The 23,054-nt window shown below is 42.8% G+C and overlaps 2 protein-coding genes across 3 annotated transcripts in view; one reads left to right on the forward strand and one right to left on the reverse strand.

Annotated features, from left to right (window-relative positions):
- LOC126541800 (unconventional myosin-Ie-like) overlaps positions 1 to 13,449 on the forward strand; it is a 364,609-nt gene extending 351,160 nt beyond the window's left edge. The window contains exons 24-28 of the mRNA XM_050188736.3: positions 60 to 211; positions 1,018 to 1,194; positions 4,015 to 4,144; positions 11,131 to 11,306; positions 12,749 to 13,449. Of these exons, the coding sequence (XP_050044693.1) occupies positions 60 to 211; positions 1,018 to 1,194; positions 4,015 to 4,144; positions 11,131 to 11,306; positions 12,749 to 12,825 (712 nt within the window). The 3' untranslated portion in view covers positions 12,826 to 13,449. The remainder of the gene's footprint in view (positions 1 to 59; positions 212 to 1,017; positions 1,195 to 4,014; positions 4,145 to 11,130; positions 11,307 to 12,748) is intronic.
- Positions 13,450 to 15,262: 1,813 nt separating this feature from the next.
- SsRbeta (signal sequence receptor beta) lies at positions 15,263 to 22,589 on the reverse strand. Of its 2 annotated transcripts, none has more exons than XM_050188732.2 (6): positions 22,523 to 22,589; positions 20,788 to 20,951; positions 20,111 to 20,209; positions 17,626 to 17,737; positions 16,012 to 16,089; positions 15,263 to 15,473 (listed from the first exon to the last, which is right to left on the reverse strand). In XM_050188732.2, the coding sequence occupies exons 2-6, from the start codon at positions 20,949 to 20,951 to the stop codon at positions 15,357 to 15,359; spliced, it is 570 nt and encodes a 189-aa protein (XP_050044689.1). In that variant the 5' UTR covers positions 22,523 to 22,589; the 3' UTR covers positions 15,263 to 15,356. The 2 variants fall into 2 exon arrangements, with proteins under 2 accessions (XP_050044689.1, XP_050044688.1); XM_050188731.2 differs by having other exon boundaries at positions 22,410 to 22,530.
- Between the last annotated feature and the right edge of the window lie 465 nt (positions 22,590 to 23,054).

The raw sequence follows: 23,054 nt of genomic DNA on the forward strand, positions 1-23,054 counted from the left end.
AACAAGTGTATAAAATCTACAGTTATGATCGTAGAACAATGTCTTTAAACTTTGTGCAGGCTGGAGTATCGAGTGAAAAAGGAAGGTATTTTTGGTGGCGGCTCCACCAAACAGGTGCATGTCACCCAAGGCCAGGGTGACGAAGCTGTTCTAAAGGTCACTGCAGGTGTTCTCAACGTAAGCATTGGCCCTGGATTGCCAAAGAATTCAAGTGAGTCACTATGGCTAGCTTTTGCTTGACGGTGATTGCCTTTATGTTACTACATATAGTCAAGTTACTTTTGCCGTAGAAATTAAAAGCGTAAAAACACACAAGAACGTGTTACAAGGGCAATGAGTTTCACAAATATGTTGATGCGCTAAACATGTCCAGTTAGAACATTTTGTTAAATCGTTACTTGTGAGCTCTGAAATTACATTGATGTAGTACACTGCCTTTGGTATCTGATCAGTGCTTTCCATAACACGGTGGGCGTGCTTTAGCTTTTCCTTGGTGCTTGACTTGTTTGGCAGGAAGAGACAAGTTGCAAGGGGCAGGCACATATGTGAGAGTGAATGCTCAGTTAGAAAACGGTGATGAGAATGTGCGGTGCTGCAAAAGCTAGTCCTTTTTGGTGGTCATTTGGCTGGAAAGAGGACGTCTGCTTGCCACTTGATAGAAAGCTTTGCATCATTGAGCGTGCAGAGATATCAACGTATATAGGCACATAAAACACACACATTTCTCAATGGAATGTATGTATGTAAGCACATTTGTGGATGACATACAGTGTAGTGTCAAAACAGATGTAAATAAACATTCTTGGCAGTGAGAATACTGTAGCTGTGCATTCGTATCATGCGCACAATGGTGCATAGGCTTTGGATACTAGTCAGTGTGTTACACAAATGGCACAGTTATCGGTGCAGGAAAGGGAGCATACAGGCTGTACATGTAAAATCACTGCATGCAGTGTTCAGAATGATCAATTTTGCATGTATTCCGTGGTCGTAGTTATAACGTTTTCTGTGTTTTAGGACCGTCGGAGCGTACCGTGTCTTCGGGACCAAGGCCAGTGAAGGTGAGCACCTCAAGAATGCAGCAGCCCAGTGGAAACAAGTCAAAGGAACACAACCGCAGAGGCAGGACTGTGACTTCTGCAGCATCTGCCAGAACTCCAAATGCCGCTCTTGCAGCTGTCATTGGAGCAAGAGGTTAGAGAAACCTGTGGCTTGAATTCTGTATAGTGCCCTGTCCTGCAAACGGATTGCCATGGAAACAATGTTGCTGTTAGCTAGTATTTGAGAACCAAAGATTGGATTACCTCTTGGAGCTTTAACCAGTACAGAATGGCATCTATTCACTTTCTTTGCTTTGAGAACTGTCTGTAGTGCCTTGGATTACTTTTAAGGTTTTACAAAGTAGCAGGTATAATCCCTGGCTTAACAGCTGGGTTCTGGTTTGAAGTAATGCAAAAAGATTTCGATGAACATGATAGGCAACAACAACAATCTATGGACTTTCTATATATTCTTCCTTATTGCATATTAGTTTATCTGCAATGCTAAACCCCGGCACACCATTAAACATCACCTCTGACCTATTTCAAGCTGGTGTTTGGAATGTTCTTGCTTGACTGTAAAGCATTACCTTTTACCATGGCATATCACCTTTATTGGGGGTATCTTCACGAGTGTGTGCACACTGACCCAACTAGCTAGAGCGGAGGGGACAAAAAGAAATTGTGGGCACTCACAATTAATGCCTCTTTGTGTTACACAGTCTTTTAGTGCATCGGTGGGATGCGTAGGATGTGTCTTTTCTTGTAAAAATGATCAGCATTCTTGTTGACATTATGGGACATCCTGCAAGATTGTCATGCAGAAGTGAAAGAACTGCTGAGAGTAAGCAAGTGAAAGTTTGTCCCTGTTTCATTTCTGATTTTGCATTCTTAGCACCCTCGATCCTTCATCAGTGCTTGAACAGCCATTTGTGCTTTTGGCGTAGGTCTTGGTGCAGGCAAAAATCTGATTTTGCACAGTGTCCAGCGTACGTATATGTGCCGTACACCACGTACAGTTCCATCGTCAACTGAAATAATAGTCGATAAATGTAGCAGAGCCGGCTTTATATTGTGCTTCAATGAGGCATTCGGGCTAAAAATGACCCAACTAGTTTCATTAAATTTTGTAGAATGGCTTTCCCTGTGCGTAAGCCATGTTACGAAGCCACTTCTATGATTCAGACTTGCAACAGGCGTTGCACGTTCAGCACATTTTAAATAAACAAGCATGTCAGAGCATGTCAGCAAGACCGTGCCCTAATATGCGTGCAACTAAACCGAAGCTACAGGGAAGATGTCCGCAAATTCCTCCTAATGTGCGCAATTTCTCCTGCATAACTGTGCTGTGGAACTTGTGAAATCTGATTAAATTACAACCATGGTATCTGCTTTTTTCAGTCGTGCAGAGTTTCAAAAAAGGTCCCCACACATAAGCAAATATGTCAGCAGTTAAATAGATGTATTACAACATAAGTTTTAAAGTTGCACATGCAGCAACTATGCTAAACAATGTGAGAGCAGAAATTATTGGACCCCTCTTTTTGGTCTGATGTCCTCCTTGAGCGAGCTCCATGCCACATTAGTGTGACAAATACCGAACTGAAGCACAAACGGCACAAACAAAGAAACATTACAGCATCAGCACATCGCAACATCCTCTAGAGAGAATCGCAACAAAGGCATGAAAACAATGAATGGAGAACCGGTGGCAATGGCTATATCCGTGAATGTGACAACTCCATAGACTTCTACTATGATGATGATGGTGATGGCGTGCTTTAGAGCCAGTGTTTTGTAGCAATGCCTCTTCCGATTCTATGCTTTTTCAGGCTTTTCGCGCTTGGCCAGTGGTCAGAGCGACGGTATGCCCACATTATCAACGGGATCAGGCGGCCGTGTGTGGTGGATGATAAGAATAGCATAGAATAAGGCATAAGGCATCGCTACAAAATAGCGGCCTAGGTTTTGATTTTATTATTACTTACAGCGCGCACTACAAACACGGACAAAGAAGAGAAACGAAACATGAGCGCCGACTCACAACTAAAAGTTTATTGCATTCAAACAGTCATACAAATAGAAAAACTCACACATGCATACAGACGAGCGGTAAAACAAGTGCAATATTTTTAACGATTAGATGCTTCCAAAAAACATTTTTCCTTGTTGTGTAGTGCAAGTGACACCTGGCTTATGCACCTGTCACCACATTTATTGATTAGGTAGGCCTGTGAAATGAGGTGGGCTTTTTCATGTTTATTTGTCCAGATTGTGCGTGTGCAATTAAAAATGGGCTTGCAACTGCAAGCTGCGCAGTCAGTGGCCAAATTTGATAGACCAGCGTTCTTTAATCTGGATCATAGGATAGGATAGGAATAAACTTTATTTGTCCAACGGTTATTGCTGTTGATCTTGCAACCTTTCGTTTATACACCTGCCTTTTTGGCCTATGTAACAAGATCCAAATGATAGGCAAATCTCGTAGAAAACATTTTTGCGGCACTCCACGAATTTTGGCCTATGCTTTACCTTACATGAATTGTGAACAACCGAATCTGACATTTGTGCTCTTGATTGCACAGCCTGGCACAGACTGGATAATTTCTTCAGACAAGAAAAACAACTCTAACACCATAACGGTTTGCAACATTTTTGAGGCCATATGCCAGCCTATACACATAAGGAATAACTGCTGGCCTCTTGCTATCACCGATGATGTATCAACTCGCCCAGCTAGCTACCGTACTTAGGTTTTGGCGGCAGTCTTACTGCCAAAGCAGCATCAGCGGAAGAGGCCTCTCGTTCTTATTTTCATTTTGCGCAGGCCTGGCACAATTCCTCACTAAAATACCATCTTGGATCAGGATGGGGCAGAGTACCACTCTTGGTGCAATTGGCGCAGCTGTTCCCCCTCTGCTTCATGCATCTGTCTCAATTAGCATTGGGCTTAATTGATGTTTTATTCTTTCAGCAGGTGCAAGCAGTGCGCTGAGGCATGCTCCAAACCTACCACGTACCGGTCATAGTCAGCACAAAAGAGTTTCCACAGAAGGAAATGGCACTTCAGATTACATGAGACCTCCTGAAGCAGGCATGTCAGGGTGAGCATGTTGATTCCTTCACCTTAGTCTTGCTGTACTTCAAGGGGTCCCAAACTAAATTCCTGTGATTGAAATCAATGTACACTGTCCCCCTTATTCATTCACCTCTTATTTTTAATGGAACAGCAGACAGGCTCTTCATTTGGCACAACATATGTCTATGATCATTAGCCCTGAATTTGTGAGGAGCAACCATTGGAAGAAGCTTGAAATATGTCAGCTCAACTACGATGAATCATAACTGTCATTGAGGGACACATTGACTCTCACCTTGAAAGTAACCAGCTTCACTCTTCATACTGTTCTGTTTGTACTGGTATATTGGTGTAATGAAGCTTTTGTAAGCAGATAAAGAAGCCCTGACATGGTCATTGAACTATTCAGTTTGTCATTCTAAACGAGAGGAATGAGACCAATACAGTTATACTACACTCAATAAACTAGGCTGTCAGCACATATTTTAACTGGAAATTTCAATTTGAATTCACTGCTTTTAAGCCTGTCCCACCAAGAGCGACTGCCATTTTGGCTTGAATTGTGTGATGTTGGGAATTGTGGGGCCACCACCGTGTCAACTGCTTAGAACCGGTCAGAAATAAACACAACGGACATCTTGCTGTGCACGCTTTGGCAGCACACAACGGCACAGAAAGGGCGTTCCCATTGAATTGTGCCTCGCAATTTTTTCACTCGTGCGATAAAAGCAGCACAAACCGTTGAACGCCTGCAGAAACTAGGTATCTTGGGCTGACCACCAAGATGCACATGTGAAAACAAAATAATGCATCGCTGCCGTGATGTATTTCCAGCTCCTGCACTCGCTCCCGATGCTTGCAGTACACAAAAGCACAGCCTCCACGATTTGCTTCTGTTACTCCTAGAGCGCCTAGGTGGGGGTATGATTAAATTCGTCACCAGTTAGTGTTGCCAAACTGTACAGTTCAACTGCAGTGTAGAAAAGTTTCAAATACTAATTATTCTACCGCATTGGATGCACTCAAATTTTGCCAACTTGCTGTGGGAGGCGTACCATATAAAATGCAATGCATATTTCAAGCTCAAAAATTGGGTGTCATGGCTACTTTAGTTGTGTACATTTGTGGAGGGCCCATTCTTCTGCATGTAATGGAGACAAGATCCAGGATTTCCTCAGTGCTTCTTGAAGGCTGGTGGTACTCGTAGAGACCAAAAGGCTTGCGAACCACTGCTGTTGTTGATGCCACCATTAACTCTTTCCCTACTGAGCTCTCGGCCAAAAATAATACAAAAGCACAGTTTTCTTTTATTTGCCTAAATAATTCAACTCATTTTGAAACAACCCAAAAATATCCTTAAGAGCACTTTATTTGTAAGATACATGCAAAATATTTTTTTGAAAGTATGAAGGGAGGATTGGCTTCACTGCATTGCACAGCGGAGAGAGTCTGACTTTCTGTAGTCCTCCTTGCAAAAAAACATCGCTTTGGAAATTCAGAAACAATACTGGGACGAGTGGGGCTCATGCTTGTGGCAAGGGGTGTCAGATCCCTGAATTGTAGACTTGGTGGGGTGCATTTCAAAGCAGAGCAGGATTGGCCACCCTGGTGCAGTACTTGGCCACAACCTCCTATATGAACACAACAAGCAAACCCCGGCCCTCAGTCCCCAGCAGCTGCGAAGCAACTGACCACGGCGGCGGTCAGACCTGCGACGCTGCAGAGGGTGCTAAGAATCCCTGGCTCCGGACAGGCCGCCATTGGAATATGAACCTGGCAACGTTTAACGCTAGAACGTTATCTAGTGAGGCGAGTCTAGCAGTCCTATTGGAGGAAATAGAGGGCAGTAAATGGGATATAATAGGGCTCAGTGAAGTTAGGAGGCCAAAAGAAGCATATACAGTGCTAAAAAGCGGGCACGTCCTGTGCTACCGGGGCTTAGCAGAGAGACGAGAACTAGGAGTCGGATTCCTGATTAATAAGAACATAGCTGGTAACATACAGGAATTCTATAGCAATAACGAGAGGGTGGCATGTCTTGTTGTGAAACTTAATAAGAGGTACAAAATGAAGGTTGTACAGGTCTACGCCCCTACATCTAGTCATGATGACCAGGAAGTCGAAAGCTTCTATGAAGACGTGGAAGCGGCGATGGGTAAAGTCAAAACAAAATACAGTATACTGATGGGCGATTTCAATGCCAGGGTGGGCAAGAAGCAGGCCGGAGACAAGGCAGTGGGGGAATATGGCATAGGCTCAAGGAATAGCAGAGGAGAGTTATTAGTAGAGTTTGCAGAACAGAATAATATGCGGATAATGAATACCTTTTTCCGCAAGCAGGTTAGCCGAAAGTGGACGTGGAGGAGCCCGAATGGTTAGACTAGAAATGAAATCGACTTTATACTCTGCGCGAATCCTGGCATCATACAAGATGTAGACGTGCTCGGCAAGGTGCGCTGCAGTGACCATAGGATGGTAAGAACTCGAATTAGCCTTGACTTGAGGAGGGAACGGAAGAAACTGGTACATAAGAAACCAATCAATGAGTTAGCGGTAAGAGGGAAACTAGAGGAATTCCGGATCAAGCTACAGAACAGGTATTCGGCTTTAACCCAGGAAGAGGACCATAGTGTTGAAGCAATGAACGACAATCTTATGGGCATCATTAAAGAGTGCACAATAGAAGTCGGTGGTAACGCCGTTAAACAGGAAACCAGTAAGCTATCGCAGGAGACGAAAGATCTGATCAAGAAACGCCAATGTATGAAAGCCTCTAACCCTACAGCTAGAATAGAACTGGCAGAACTTTTTTGGCAGAAGTTAATCAACAAGCGTAAGACAGCGGACATAAGGAACTATAATATGGATAGAATTGAACAGGCTCTCAGGAACGGAGGAAGCCTAAAAGCAGTAAAGAAGAAACTAGGAATAGGCAAGAATCAGATGTGTGCGTTAAGAGACAAAGCCGGCAATATCATTACTAATATGGATGAGATAGTTCAAGTTGCTGAAGAGTTTTATAGAGATTTATACAGTACCAGTAACACCCACGACGATAAGGTGAGAGAGAATAGTCTAGAGGAACTTGAAATCCCACAAGTAACACCGGAAGAGGTAAAGAACGCCTTGGGAGCTATGCAAAGGGGGAAGGCAGCTGGGGAGGATCAGGTAACAGCAGATTTGTTGAAAGATGGTGGGAACACTGTCCTAGAAAGATTGGCCGCCCTATATACACAATGCCTCATGACCTCGAACGTACCGGAATCTTGGAAGAACGCTAACATAATCCTAATCTATAAGAAAGGGGACGCCAAAAACTTGAAAAATTATAGACCGATCAGCTTACTGTCCGTTGCCTACAAAGTATTTACTAAAGTAATCGCAAATAGAATCAGGAATACCTTAGACTTCTGTCAACCAAAGGACCAGGCAGGATTCCGTAGAGGCTACTCAACAATAGACTATATTCACACTATCAATCAGGTGATAGAGAAATGTGCGGAATATAGCCAACCCTTAAATATAGCCTTCATTGATTACGAAAAAGCATTTGATTCAGTCGAAACCTCAGCAGTCATGAAGGCACTACGGAATCAGGGTGTAGATGAGCCATATGTAAAGATACTGGAAGCTATCTATAGCGGTTCCACAGCCACCGTAATCCTCCACAAAGAAAGCAACAAAATCCCAATGAAGAAAGGCGTCAGACAGGGAGATACGATATCTCCAATGCTATTCACAGCATGTTACAGGAGGTATTCAGAGACCTGGAGTGGGAAGAATTGGGGATAAAAGTTGATGGAGAATACCTTAGCAACTTGCGATTCGCTGATGATATTGCCTTGCTTAGTAACTCAGGAGACCAATTGCAATGCATGCTCACTGACCTGGAAAGGGAAAGCAGAAGGGTGGGTCTGAAAATTAATCTACAGAAAACTAAAGTAATGTTTAACAGTCTCGGAAGAGAACAGCAGTTTACGATAGGCAGCGAGGCACTGGAAGTTGTAAGGGAATACATCTACTTAGGGCAGGTAGTGACCACTGATCCAAATCATGAGACTGAAATAACCAGAAGAATAAGAATGGGCTGGGGTGTGTTTGGCAGGCATTCTCAAATCATGAACAGCAGGTTGCCACTATCCCTCAAGAGGAAAGTGTATAACAGCTGTGTCTTACCAGTACTCACCTACGGGGCAGAAACCTGGAGGCTTACGAAAAGGGTTCTGCTGAAATTGAGGACGACGCAACGAGCCATGGAAAGAAGAATGATAGGTGTAACGTTAAGGGATAAGAAAAGAGCAGATTGGGTGAGGGAACAAACGCGGGTAAATGACATCTTAGTTGAAATCAAGAAAAAGAAATGGGCATGGGCCGGACATGTAATGAGGAGGGAAGATAACCGATGGTCATTAAGGGTTACGGACTGGATTCCAAGGGAAGGGAAGCGTAGTAAGGGGCGGCAGGAAGTTAGGTGGGCGGATGACATTAAGACGTTTGCAGGGACAACATGGCCACAATTAGTACATGACCGGGGTAGTTGGAGAAGTATGGGAGAGGCCTTTGCCCTGCAGTGGTCCTAACTAGGCTGATGATGATGATTTCAAAGCATGGAATAGTGCTGCTACTCCACATTCCTCACGCCAAGTACGTGAAGCGGTTGGTTTCACGGAGAATGAAATCTGTTAGTTCATTCATTGCAAACAATTCAAAATGTGGCACACAGTTCCCGTCCTCACTCACAGGTACCTTTATGCCAGGCGCGGCTGTGAAAACAAACCTTGTCCACTGCCTACATGTTGAGATGCTGTCGTCGTCTGAATCTGACGACTCAGAGAAGATATGCTGCACAATATCGTCGCTGCCACTCCCAGAGGAGAATCAAACTTCTTCACTGTCTGACAAATCTTCTGCAAACAAAAATTTTTTTTTTTCCGGAGCGGAGTTGTGGAGCGCTACAAACCGAGTGAATGAGCTCAGCTCATCTACGGTAGGGAAAGGGTTAAATGGGCAGGCAATCGCTCAGAACATGAATCGAGATAACCCTGCTGATGGAATGATTCCCTATCGTATTGGCTAAAATGAGCCATGTTATCGTCATTAAATGTGTATTTATATTTTTAATTCATGTTGAGGAATGTGACCTTTGGTGCCCCACACGGCAAAAACATGAAGCTGCATAAGAAGTACACGACGTGACCTTCTGCTAGTGTATGCAGTCCCTGGCCTTTTAATTGGTATTGAAATGCAGTATACTTTTTATTATAAGTTTTTCCTGACTTACAATGCACAGATAAGCCTTCGTTTGTAGTGGGCAGAAAAGTGCCGCTGCCTTCGCCGTCGTTTTCAATTAGTTTGGTTGGCTTATCTATTGACAGAACGACGACAGCCATGACATAGGCGTGTACGTGGGGAAAAACGCAGTACAAATATAAGAAATATCTGTACAACAATTCAAACTTATTGCATCAACTTTTTATTTTCAAAAGTGGTTGAAAAGGCCAAAATGTAAGTGGTTAACCACAGTTACACTCAATCCTGTGAAAGCAGAATGATGGGCGGCTTTCACAATTTGCGAGGCAGACTGTCGACATCGCTTTCACTTCTTAGTGTTGTTGCTGGAGGGACTCTTACTTCTTTAGAGGCTGCTCAGATTGAAAAATTCTGCTTGCTAATTGTCCACATGCTTTTGGAAGTAACCGCTGCAGATGTAAACACTACCGAGTGTGAGCTTTGCTTTGCGTCATAAAAAGCTAGGTCATTAAAAATCGGTTGTCTGTCCCTTTAAGAAAGAGTGCAAAAAAATTCATCATTTAAACTATCTGCTATGTGAAATCAGTGTGTGTGCACTTGGGCACTTGCAAAACGCAGCGAGCCAATGAAAAAAAGACTGCTATGCATAATTGGCCACACTTCACAAGCACTGTGCATGGTCCATTACATCAACATCCACACTCGATTGGGCTTGCAAGACGAGAGAGAGAGAGAGAGAGAGAGAGCTTTCTTAAAGAATGTTTCAGAACCCTTCATTGTTTGCAGGTGCTGGTACACAACATAAAATGGACTCTGCGAAATCTTAACAAATGGGGGAGAGAAGAAAAAAATGAATGTCCAACTTTTTTTTTATTCACATGCCATGCTGCAATGCATTAGGCTCATTCTTTCAAAGAATTGTAACTGAAGATCTCAATGTATTACTTCTTAAAGGTAAACTAAAGATATACGTACTAAGAAGGGTAGAAACTTGGGCATGCTAATAATTCACGTTTGAAATAAGAACAGCACTGTGTATGTACGTCTTTGTTTGTACCTGTTTCTCGTGCTGTTCTTGTTTTAAATATATATACATTAAATTAGTTCGATCTGCTATAGTATCTTGTCAATTCCTCCATTTGCTTATCATTGGCAAAAGAGAGTGGTTTGTTAGTATACTTAGGTTTTGTGCCTAAACCACCATGACACAATGTAAGCAATAAATCTTTCTTTATTATCAAACAGTTAGATAGTGGCAAGAGGATGCTGTCAAAATCCATGCTGCCATGGAGAGCTGATGTGGTCCTTCAACTCCTTAAGGGCTCATTTCCTTCAAGGAATATACCATAATGACTAATTTCTTTAATATAGTATGCTTTAATAACCTTGTTAGAGCATAGAAATATGTCTGCAGATCGTGTGAAAAATCAAATTCACCAAAAGCAGTGATGGTAGAATGCCTGTCACCTTCCGTGTTATGAGGTGGGCACGTCGTAAGTGGGAAAATGACGATCACTCATATCTAGCTGAGGTTGTCAAGATTCCTCAAGGAGTAAAGGCTGTGTCACCTCCTATTTATTGGGTTTACATCGTTACTGACTTATGAAGCCTGTGCTTGCAGCAAGACTGATCTGTTCGGAGTCCAAGGTGTGTAATGTACTACAATAGCTTACTTACTATTTCTTTTTAGTGTGATCCAAGGATTGGGGATTGCCAGAATTTCACTCAGCGCTATGTTTTTGTGGATGTATGTCTTACTAGGGAAAAGCGGAAGAACTCCAGGAAAGCTCGGCCAGTTCCAGGTGGTGGTAAGCCAAAGCCACCAAGCCGGCCAAAGCCTGCAGTCCCCACGTGCAAGGCTTTATACGCTTACGACCCTCAGGACACAGACGAGCTGGCAGTTGGAGAAGGCGACATCATTGAAATCCTCAAAGAAGGTTTGTATTTGTGCTGTCAAGGTTAATTATTGCTTTCCAGGTTGGCTTGGTTGGCTAAGGCAGTAAATGGGAGCAGACTAAGCTGGCACAGTTTAAGTACCCTTCAGAGAACTTGAAAATGCATAGTGAAATAAGGATGTGAAAGAAAAAATTATTAGTATGTTCCTCTTAGATGGCACTATGGTCTGAAACGGTAGTAAAATATTAAGCATCAATCTGCAAAATACACCTTGAAATATGTTGTTGCTTATTCCAAGAAAAATTAGGAATCTTAGGGGCTTGATTTTTTTGTTTGTCGCAACCATATGGAGCCAGTAGACCATAGACCCAAGGAATGCATATGGGAGATCAGTTGTATTTCTTATGGAAATGTAGAAACAATTAAGTATGAGAAGGAAAGCTAAATTAATGTAAAAAGTAAGTGACTACTAGGGTTTATTGGTTGGTTGCCTGGTCCTAAGTTCACATACTGTGTGACACCTGTGGGTTGACAGGATCTTCCTCATCCACCACCACACACCTGCACAAGAAAGTGCACAGGGAGACAGATACCATAGCTCCATTGGTAGAGCCCTGCACTTGTCGTGCAGAGGTTGTGGGCTTGGCTCCCATTGTTGGCTGGCTGTCTACCATTTTCTTTTCCATTTTCCTTATTCTACATCTCGGTTAAAAACGCACTTAATTTATTGTATGCGTTCAATTAACTTCATTGTCTCTGGCTTCAGATGCTTGGCTTTCCGTGTAATTTTGTGTTGCATGTGCGCAACAGAAGCTTCTAGGAAAAAGTAAAATGAGCAATTCCAGTGCATTTCACCTGAATTTTGCTCGGAGCGTCTTGTGCTAATCGAAATGGAAAGGTCTGACCAGTTTGAATTTTGCTGTTGTGACGTGGCTCGTAGTGAATAATTAAGAAGTTAATGTTAAGGCAATGATTGTGAGAAATGCTGCAGTGGAGGGCTCTAGCTTAATTTTGACCACCTAAAGTTCTTCAATGGGCACCCAAAGCATGATACTTCAGTCTTTTTGCATTGTGGTCCTATAGGAATGCAGCCAGTGCAGCCGGTATGAAACTTGTGACGTCTTGTTCAGCAGCAGATTGCTGTCACAGGTTAGCCATAACCACTGTGCCATCACAGCAAATTGTTGATTGACTAACTGTAGCCTATTTCTCATGTACGTGATATCCATGTTTTCAACTAATGCAACTCAGCTGACATTGCTGCATTGCCTGCCACAGGCATTTTCTTCAAGTCACCTTTAAGAGACCTACCGAAGAAAGCAAGTGGCAAATGCAGATTTGTGGGCTTGTGCTTGATTCACTTTCTGTGTTGTTTGTAAATTCCGTAGCATTGATTTATCTCTGTTCTAGGAGGATTGCTTGATCTCGTACTACATTCAGTTCCTTTTTATGTCTACACTATGGAATTAATGTCACTTTGCAGATCCATCAGGCTGGTGGCTTGGGCGACTAAGAGGCAAGGAGGGGCTCTTCCCTGCCAATTACGTGGAGCGTATCTGATCCTGTGTGTTACAAACATTTCCTACTTTCCCTTTGCATCACGCTTGAAAGCAGCAAATTGTCAAGTGTGATTAGGAGCCACAAGACCTCAAAGACATTCTTCATGGGGATTCTGCTTATGTTGTGAAAGGTGGAGTTTGCATCTTTCATTGAGTGGTAACTGGAGAGGCCTAGATGAATGCTGGGATATGTACTCTCTTGTTGTGTTAGTACTATATGATGAAAGTGAAGATGTTTCAATGCCATGAATGTGCACAGCTCCAGAGCACCATTAACAAGATCTCCGGTTTAGCAAGCACAAATGCTGGGTCACTTTGTAATTTTCCATGAAGCTTGCAGTATGAAGGACACTAGGTGAAGGAAAAGAACATGTTGGGTTAAAAAATGTAAGTGTTGAGGTGGTCAGAACTCTTTTCTTCAGCCTAGTGTCTTCTGCGCTGTAACCACTAGTTTTGCAAAAGCATTACAAATGTAAAAGTTTGCAAATGTTTTTTTTTTTTTTCTTTGTGCATGCCTAACCTTGCAGAGCTGTGTAAAGATTGTGAACAAATGTTCTTTTCTTTGCCTCTGTTTGTCACAAAAGAAAACTGTCATTAAAGTTTTCTTCTTTTCTTTTTCTTCAGACATTGCTTGCACGTGCTGTGTGTAATGTATTACAGTTCGTAAGTGCAACAGCAACTTGCATCAATTTGCTTCATCAACCTAGAGTTCATTCAGTCTCACCGTTTTCTAGGAATACGCAACACATTCTGTCAACTGAGAGTCTCGCAGTACCTTTTATTGGAAGGTGTGAAAGCGTGTCTGGTACAGTGGAATTGCAGTATAACTCCACTGACATAATAAAAAAAAAACCTGAAATATTTCATGCCAACGTCACTGTGTAACGAATATATATGCTTATGATGAGTATCGGATATAGCAAAGGTATAGCATATTCCGTAGCCGTGGGATACGCTCTCCGTTAAGAGTTGATGGCAATCAAATGCTGCCACTTCTACATTGCAGCCTTTCCCTTCTTTTTCTCGTTAATACTGCAGACGAAGCTGCGTGCTGTGCCTGTCTCGCTTTTGCCATGATCATGCCAAGTTTCTTTCATATTCAGTGGCACAACCTTACGTCGCACTACCCATTTCAAAGGCACTGTGCCTCTGAAATGATGCTGCCGTTATTTTCCACCATCAGATGGCTCCACCACCGCACTGTTGATTCTCTGCTTTTGCTGGAGCAGCCATCATGTTTGTTCTTGCGTGAGAGTGAATACAACAGAGACATTAAAAAGCTGAAGGGCAGAAGCCTTTTGAGCGATATTGATCTGTGTGCACAGGAATGTACACGAAAGAGGAAAAATCGTCGTCCACCCAATAGTAGCAAAAGTCTGTAAAGAAAAGTCGTATGGGCTTTTAGATTTCGTGGTGGTCCTTTGTAGCTTCATGCTCCCATAGGGTGAATGGCAATTTCTTCTGTCTTATAAGATCTTCACAACTGCAGGCTACAGAACTTATTTGCCATATACGGTGTGCTTCAAGTTGCCAATTATTGGGACCTTGCTCTGCCATTTGCTAGCCTCCTGATTAGCTCACATGGAAGAGCGACTGCCCTGGAAAGTTGTTTGACCAGACTTTGATCCCTGGGCCAGGATGAATTTTTCCAAGTGCAAAGCTTTCCCTTGTAGCTACATGCTCACTGTAGGTGGATGACACTTCGGTCATTTCGTCACTCTTCTTCAGTGAAGATATGAGTGTCAACTACAGTTGTGATGCTCCAGAGTTCCGACATATTTGGATTTCAGCTTGCTTAAATGCCGTGTCTCTAAACAATCAAAAAGTTGTTGCATTGCCTTTTCTCATAGGAGCCACAATACCAAGTACACAATTAGATACTATAAGCAGTGAGATGCTGCATTTTCATCAGATAAAGGTGTTTTGATGTACAGAGATATGTCTTGATGGTAAGACTAACATCAGCTTACCAATTTGGCTACACTGTGTGGCTATATTCCATTCTGATGCATGCAGTAACTTGGCAATTGTCTACTGATTGAACACACGTTGATCTACGGTATATCATTATATGGTATTTCAACAGCCGAACTTCACACTAACGTGCCTAATTTTTGTGTATGAACCATTGCCATTAGTACATTAATTTCAAAGTAATTTGCACCTTCTTGGGCACCGTAATTGGGAAGCAAATGTGTGTTTTCATACAGTGCCATTATGATGCATCTATGTGACATTGTCTGCTGGCATGTCTGCAGGGATGGCAGGTTTTGTAATGAAGTTCCATTTTAACATGCAATGCATATTGCACTCTCTAACCTAGGTATAACATTTCTTAAAATGTTTTTTGATGTACTTGGTAACCAGTGACACGTTTAGTAGCGATGTATTTACAGCATGCCTCGTAAGAACAGAGAACACTGCCGGTCATACACAAATGTAGATTTTGTATTTTAATACAAAAACACTGAGGGACATTAAAAACAAACAGGTACTGCAATGCACCCTTCCAAACCCGCACTGATAAGTGTCCTAGTGCTTCTTGAATTGCTTCACGATGGCTTCATATTTCGACTTGCTGTTGAACCAAAGCACAAATGGGATTCCGAGAGATGGCAGTGTCATAATGGCAAAAGCCAGCCAGTCAGTCTGCAAAAAATGAATGTTCAATTCATTTTAAGACATTAAGCATTCTCCTAAACTAACAGCACTTTTACATATGTGAACAAAAGTGGGACAGCAGTTCCACACAGCTGAAGCATACATGACACGACACCGTTTTTGGCCTTTGGAGTTGCTGTTGCAGAGAGACAAATACTACCTGAACATGATGGGCACTAAATACCATAAATGACTCAATTTTCTAGTTCCCGTTTTTATGTGAATGCAGAATTGCAGTTTGCAATATTTTGACCTGGTGAGTAATCAGCACATTAAATTGCAAATCCAGATTTTTTTTATTTGGCTCCCAAATTATTCAGCAACTTCATACCAAGCTGAAAAATGGAAATAAGCACATAAATAGAAAGTTCTTTGCAGTACTTCAGCATATTTCATCAACATCAAGGTGTACATTGTGCTTCTTTTTTTTTTTTTTTTGTAACAGCAGTAAAATAACATACAAGCAACAGAGATGATACAGTGCCACAGCCTCATGAATAATTTCTTGTACTTGAAATCCACTTACCACATGGGGCGAGAACTTCCTGTCAAAGTCGCGCACTGGCATAATTCCACCTTGCCCTGGCTCAGCGGTGTGGGCAAACTGAAAACAAATGTACCGATGAATTAGTCAATCCGAGTGCTGAATAAGGTATTTCGATACCTGAACATAATTGAGGGGGGAAGAATATAAGAAGAAAAAGAACAGTCAAGGTTTGAAAGTCGTACTTGCTTTCTTCACTTCTCCCACTGCTTCTACATTTGCAAAATGCTCGGACTCAGTCTTGTGTCGATTCTCTCATAACTTCTGTACAAACTTTGTCTTCAGTTGGCCTTCTATTACTCCATCTTTGGCCCTAATTTACACAAATTTTGGTCTAATCAAGAAAGTCGACATCTTGGAAAACTTGCAATGAATATCTTCAGATGTTCAACTACATTCCAAATCAAATCTTGTCTCCGTATCTATCCTCATTTGCCCATGATGACCACTTGAGGCTACGATGAGCGTAACGTTACATTTCACACATTACGTAGACAAACCAGCTTCCGTAGCACTTAACTAGAAAAAACAATGTGAAAACAAAGACATATACAGTAGCTAGGCAACCCGCACTCCTTATCAGATTAGGACGGCCCATAATAACAGTGGCCAGAAACTCCAAAACAACTAACTGTTTAGCAGATCCACGCACTTCACTGTGCATGTCAACTTTTCACGCTAACAATGAAACGTTTTTCAGAGGCATACATAAATAACTTTAACAGAAGGGAATTCCAAGTTTCCTTAAACAGTTTGTCATGCTATATTTTTGAAGTGATGCTCAAAATATATAATGCAAGGTGTTTTCTTGAATTGGCATTTCAGGAAAAAGTGTTATATTTTAGGAATTGCAGTACTTCTATCAGAATAATTTGAGTAATAAATTTACATGCTGGAGTATTTTTTTACTGTTATGGAATAGCCTGCGACAAATGAAAGTCTGCCAAAACGTTTCCATTTCCTTTGTTCAGTAAACTATTGACTCCTTGTTTACTTGCAAAATGTGGTTTTAAATGGAAACATACATGGGTAATTTTTTACTTCCACTGCTTTGATGAAACACAGCAGCATTTGCAGCAACAGCTTTTCCGTCATTAAAAGGACACAAAATTGGGAATGCATCACAATCAATAAGTTAAAAACTCATCAGTTATGTGTTGCGCCAATGCCTCCTTTACTAGGTGCCTTCCGCGTGAGTCAAGAAGCTGGTTCCTGCCCCTCTCTTCTTTCCTCCTCTCCACCCTGGTTGGCTATGAGCGCTAGCTGCGGTGGCCGCTGCAAACCTAAATCACGTAGCCCTGCCTCAGAGATTTTAGCGGCATCTCTTCCGGAGGCTGGACCCGTGGTCTCTTGTCAAGCCATTGGTCGAGCGCGCGCCAGCCTAGTAATTGTCACTTCTTCCGCAACAGGAAGTGGGTCGGCAGTGAGCGCCGTCTCTCCGCGACTACCCTGAACTACGAGAACCTCTGCTCCAATGGGAAGACTAGCGATGCGGCAGGCATCTAGTAAAGGAGGCATTGGTTGCACTCAGGGCCACATTGCACGGAGTGATGTTTCTTTGTCCCAACGTGACAGATGAATAAAAGGCAGGCAAACCTGTATCTCTTGGCTGTCCTCAGATGTCCTGTAGGAAACATCAGCACTTGTGAAGTTGAAGTAGCCAAATGTCAGAGGCCTGATGACGACAGTGTGAGTGACATTGCTGCCGCTGTGCGCTTCAGTTGAGGAAGACTGTTGTGCATGCTGAACATGTTTCATATCACAGATAATTTAGTAGTAATTTTTGCACTCACCTAGTTGGTGCACTTTTAGCGAGTAGCTGCAATTAGCAAAAGCTTCATACTCGCAGATAATTCATGAGACTAGCATTTTCCCAGTAATAAGACCTTTAGCAGAATAGCTGGCTCACAGGATTTAGTTTGCACATGATTTTGCAACACACACACACACATGTACTGTCAGCCAAAAAGTAAACGGACCACGACTTATGCGTCCGGAGCGGCTGCGGGGCCACATCGGGGTGCTGCTATCTCGCTCCGCGCGCAGACGGCAAGAGTGCCCCGAGTGATGCCAGACTTCACCCTCACTTTCATGTGAGGCCTTGTCACGCTTGATGAATTTCTAGTGTGGCGTTCGGTTGCTCGGGTGCCGACGGTTGCGACGAAGGGGACCGTGCATTGCCAGTAGTCTAGCACAAGGCGCTGTCGCACAGTAGCGGACAGCAGCCGGGCATCAAACCGTGGCACTGAGAAGGAACGAAGGCCTGTTCTGATTGTTGTTTTGCTTAGATTCACTTCATCTTTCATATTAGTGCATGTCGCCGGCGTCCACCGCTGCTCGATTTTAGACAACATAACGAAAGTGGTGGCTACGGTGGCGCGCGCACTTTCACGCCGGCGCGATACGTTACAGGCGTCAAGCTTTACTGAGTGCACGGCTTTTCTGTCGAGATTACTTTTCTGGCATTGTCTTCAGCAGTGGGTTTAATAATTATATCAGCGACGCCTCTGAAGACTGCTTTAATTAGCTACTGCAATGCGCAGGCCATTATGAAACTTTACAAAGTACGATCAGGAAGAGATAATTCGGAAGACGAATCGGAATAACTAGTCCGCGATGAAAGTTTATTCATGGAAGCATTCCGTGGCTTGAAGGGGTTCTCAGTGCGATGAAAAGTTGCTGTCGACCACGATGACTTGGCTCACTCGCCTTGGCATCGAGAGCGCCGCCGCTATAGCTTCGGACGTCCGCGCAGCGCTTTCCACTCTCTAACTTATCGCGTGTCACCGTAGCCGCTGTTGCGGCTACTTGCGTGATGTTGCCTAAAATTGAGCAACGATGGACACCGGCTACATGCACGAATATGAAAGATAAGGTGAATATAAGCAAAACAACAATCAGAATGGGTCTTCGTTCCTTCTCAGTGTCGTGGTTTGTTGCCCTGCGGCCACCCACTACTGCACGGCAGCGCCATGTGCTGGACTACTGGCGATGCACGAGCCCCTTCGTTGCGACCGTCGGCAGCAGAGCAACCGAACGGCGCACTAGAAATTTATCAAGCGTGATGAGGCCCCACATGAGAGTGAGGGCGAAGTCTGGCGTCACTCTCGGCACTCTCGTCATCAGCACGCGGAGCGAGATAGCAGCGCCCCGGTGTGGCCCCGCAGCCACTCCGGCCACCTCACCCATGGTCCGTTTACTTTTTTGGCCGATAGTACACACATGCATACATACATATGCCTGGAGATGCTCAATTGATTAGTTTAACATTGAATAGAAATTTCAAAAAAGACTAACATATTGAAAGTGGAGCTACAGTGGGAAAAGCAGACAGCACAGGAAAATAGAATCATCATCCTTTTTTTTTTTGCCTGCATTGCATAAAACTTAATGCAACAAGGGCTGTAGCTGTTTTCCATGAAAAGCATGATCTACTATTGCTGCAGCACAAAACAATCTTAAGACTGATCTTGCAACGAGTTTCAGTCACTACCAGTACGTCCGCAAAGGCTATTGGTTACTGTAATCTAAGCACTGGATAATAGATACCGTTTGAGAGCAGTAATAAAAATGACAAATTAAACAGTGCCTTTCCTATCAGATTAATTCACTGTAACACAATAAAATCGGTGCTCCGAAATGTGCCATAGCACATGCTGATAAATACTGTTAAAATAACCAAATCACTATCAAATTCTGGATAGTTCCAACAGTTTAAGGGAGGCTGCCTCAAAGCTAAACATAGTGAAAAGCAGCAAGGACTACAACCAGTTCAAATCTTGTACATTACCAGGCCCTTGCCAATTCATATAGAATAAGCATGATGCCTGTGAGCCCACACAAGTGCTGCGAGCATGATAAGATCATGCTTCACTTGACAGTTGTTTTCCTTCGCAGCCTTAATAATGAAGTGGTACAATTACATGTGCATAATGTAGAGACAGCCATATAAAGTCAATCCCGCTGAATACAAAATCCTGCTGTTCTCCAAAAGTGCTCATGATGCCATTACAAAATACTGGCTGCATTTTCACACTACAAGCCACCAAATGCTATGCATACAGCCTTTTATGAAGGATACGGAGCAAGCCTGTTGAGCTTGAAGCTCAGAAGACCACTCGTGACCTCGAAGTATGCAGGATTGAAGGAGTTGTCAGACACCTTAATGTCCAACGCTGCACTGTAAGAAAGGAGGAAAAGGGAGAGCACTTATGAGTGAGTGAGAATTAAACGACCATCCCCCGCAAACAGCCTGAACAGCTTCACTATGTTTGTTATGATAGAGAAAACAGTGAAATGTTCGTAATGTCTATGTGCCCTGCAATGCCCATCTAAGGTAACTTATTGTGTGCCTATTGAACATCACCACACCTTGATGCAAGGTACTGTTCTTAGTGGCCTTACTGCCATGCAAAGAAGTTATGAATGCTAGACCAATGTGGTATTTTTAGTTCCTAGCACTCCCTATACCTTTTAAAACTGGCCTGCACAATTTGTACACATTTGCCTCGCTAAAAGACTGACATGTAACCATGGAGCACCAAGATACTTGAAACACCACAAAAGCTACAGATACACTAAATTAGATTATCGACAGCACTATATTTCTCACCCTTCCTTTAACCCGCTGCAGAAGCATGAATATACAAACAAAGGATACAAGTATGCTAGCTCTACACACTTTTACAGCATGTTCAATCTTTACTTCTAACATCAAGCAAATGATGACAGACAGGTGCACAAGGGAATGTGCATTACCTCCCACCAACATTGTAGATGTTGTAGTCAACAATGATGTCTTTGCCCTCAACAAGAAATTTGTTGAGTATCCGCTTCTGTACAAGTAGCCGTGCCTCTGTGACCTCTTCCTCTGCTGCGTGAACCAACAATAGGCAGAGGATGCTAGCAAAGATTCTCAGCATCTGCAGTGACAAAGCAAAAGACAGCCTTTAGTCACCCGACTCCATGGGCAAAATAGGATGCAGGAACCACAGAACGAAAAGGTTCAGAGTTATGCAAGATAAAAAAAAAAAAAAAGAGTACCATTCAATTTCAATGTAGCCATCACTCCAATACTTCAGTGACATATATTTCTCCAAAACAGACTCAGTGCTCAAATTTAATGTGCAACTCACATGCACTGCTGTTAAATAGATTCTCTATAGCAGTGTTAATTGAAAAGCCTTCACTTGGAACCATAGGATGCCGCACACAAGTAGCCTTTCAACAAGTTTAATTATAAATGTAATAGAAAACCCATTTTACAATATTCCTGCAACTTAGCGTCCTATAGTTTTAACAATTGCTTAAGAATCCCAGCTGCAACAAGCAGCTCTTACTGAGCACAGAGCTTAATATCTTTACGCAATGAGCACTAATTGCGCATGCTCTTGTAATGACCTAGCTTTTTGGTCCTAATCGACGAATAAATCGTCGGAAGGGCAAATTTTCGGGATCCACAAAGTGCACTTGAATAAAACTGGTATGAGAAACAATACAACTGTAAGCGCCGCGTGCCGACTATAAAGCTAGTGTGTGCTAAGCAAACGTCGCGAACAGGTGGGCGCCTTCATGCAACAGCCATTAGGACTCCTGCTAAAGGGGTAGCGCACCTTTCCTACAAGACAGTTTCACCACAGCAAGACTTTATAAAAGTCTAAAGATGTAAATTCTGCCATAACGTGAACTACAAAACTGCAGAAAGACTCTTTTAGGATCCAGCTGTCAAACTTGGGGAAACTTATCAATCCGGTTCACGCGGACTACGCTCTGGAGTAAGATGCGTTCGCATGAAACGAAAGCACTCGTTAGCATGCACACAAAACGACGTAGAAAACGGCATTTATTTGTTCCCACAAAAATACACAAGAAAAGCTCTTATATTAATGATGTTGAACCTTTAAGCATATTCCACGAAATGAAGCACGTGCCCCAGTCGACAGTTTTGATATGCTGGTAACAGACATTGTAAAGTAGCAATGCAATTATGCCATCGACAGTTAGGCAACAATCGCTAGGCTTATTATGTTCTAGGAGTTTCTGCATCTCGACTATGTCAACATTCGTAATATAAATGACAACGCAGAGACAAATGCACATTACCAACGATTGCCAATTGCACCTCCTCGTTACAGCAGAACCACAGGGTGCACTGACATATCGCGAGGTCAAAGACGGTCGAAAGGTCTTCGTTTTCCAGCAAATTAATTCTGTTCGTGCTCAAATCTACAAACTAAACTAAACTGAACAGTAGTGTACCGTGATCGGGTTATTAGGTGAGAGCAGGCTGTTTTTCGATGAGTAAACACGGCGAGCATAGGCAGGCGTATCCGAAAAAGGGCGAAAATTTCAACCATCGAACGCATTTACGAAAACCTTACCTTGAAGTTCATATGCTGACCGTAAAATCAAGTAGGTAAGTTGAGTAACAGAGGTAGGGACAGCGGCTATGGACGCGAAAAAGCGCGTGCTACGAAGAGAGCGTGTTACATACCGTGACAACGTGTACAGCGGCGCTTGACCGAAAAGACGACGCGTTTGGTTCAGCGTTGCCAGGTGCATTGCAAAATTCTCCAAATCTACCAAAACAAGACCAAAACGTTCTTTTTAACACGCTTTCTTTGACAAAGCAGAATTAGTACAATAAATGCTTAAAGATTAAACTGTGGTTATAGTTTTTAGAGAACATCATAATGTTATTGCAAACCAATTCAGCAGTGCGTTCAACACATTTTAAATACGGGTCATGTATTTTATCGCCTCAGAGATGGCGACGTTTCGATGTCGCAACAGCCCCCGTCGCATCACATAATAATATCGTAGTGTTAATGTGTATAAAGATGTAAAACAAGTTGAACTAAAACTATATGGCAGAATAGACCGTCTTGATTCAATTTTTTTGCGTCATGTTGCACTACAATAAGTATAAACCAACTGGCCCGGGAAACAGTAGTAATAATCTTGAAGGCCGTGCATTTGCTGTACAGCAGAATTTGAAAACGTCACGACTGACATGCTTCCCACAT

Source organism: Dermacentor andersoni, chromosome 2 (genome assembly GCF_023375885.2).
Source record: "Dermacentor andersoni chromosome 2, qqDerAnde1_hic_scaffold, whole genome shotgun sequence".
NCBI classification, from domain to species: domain Eukaryota; kingdom Metazoa; phylum Arthropoda; class Arachnida; order Ixodida; family Ixodidae; genus Dermacentor; species Dermacentor andersoni.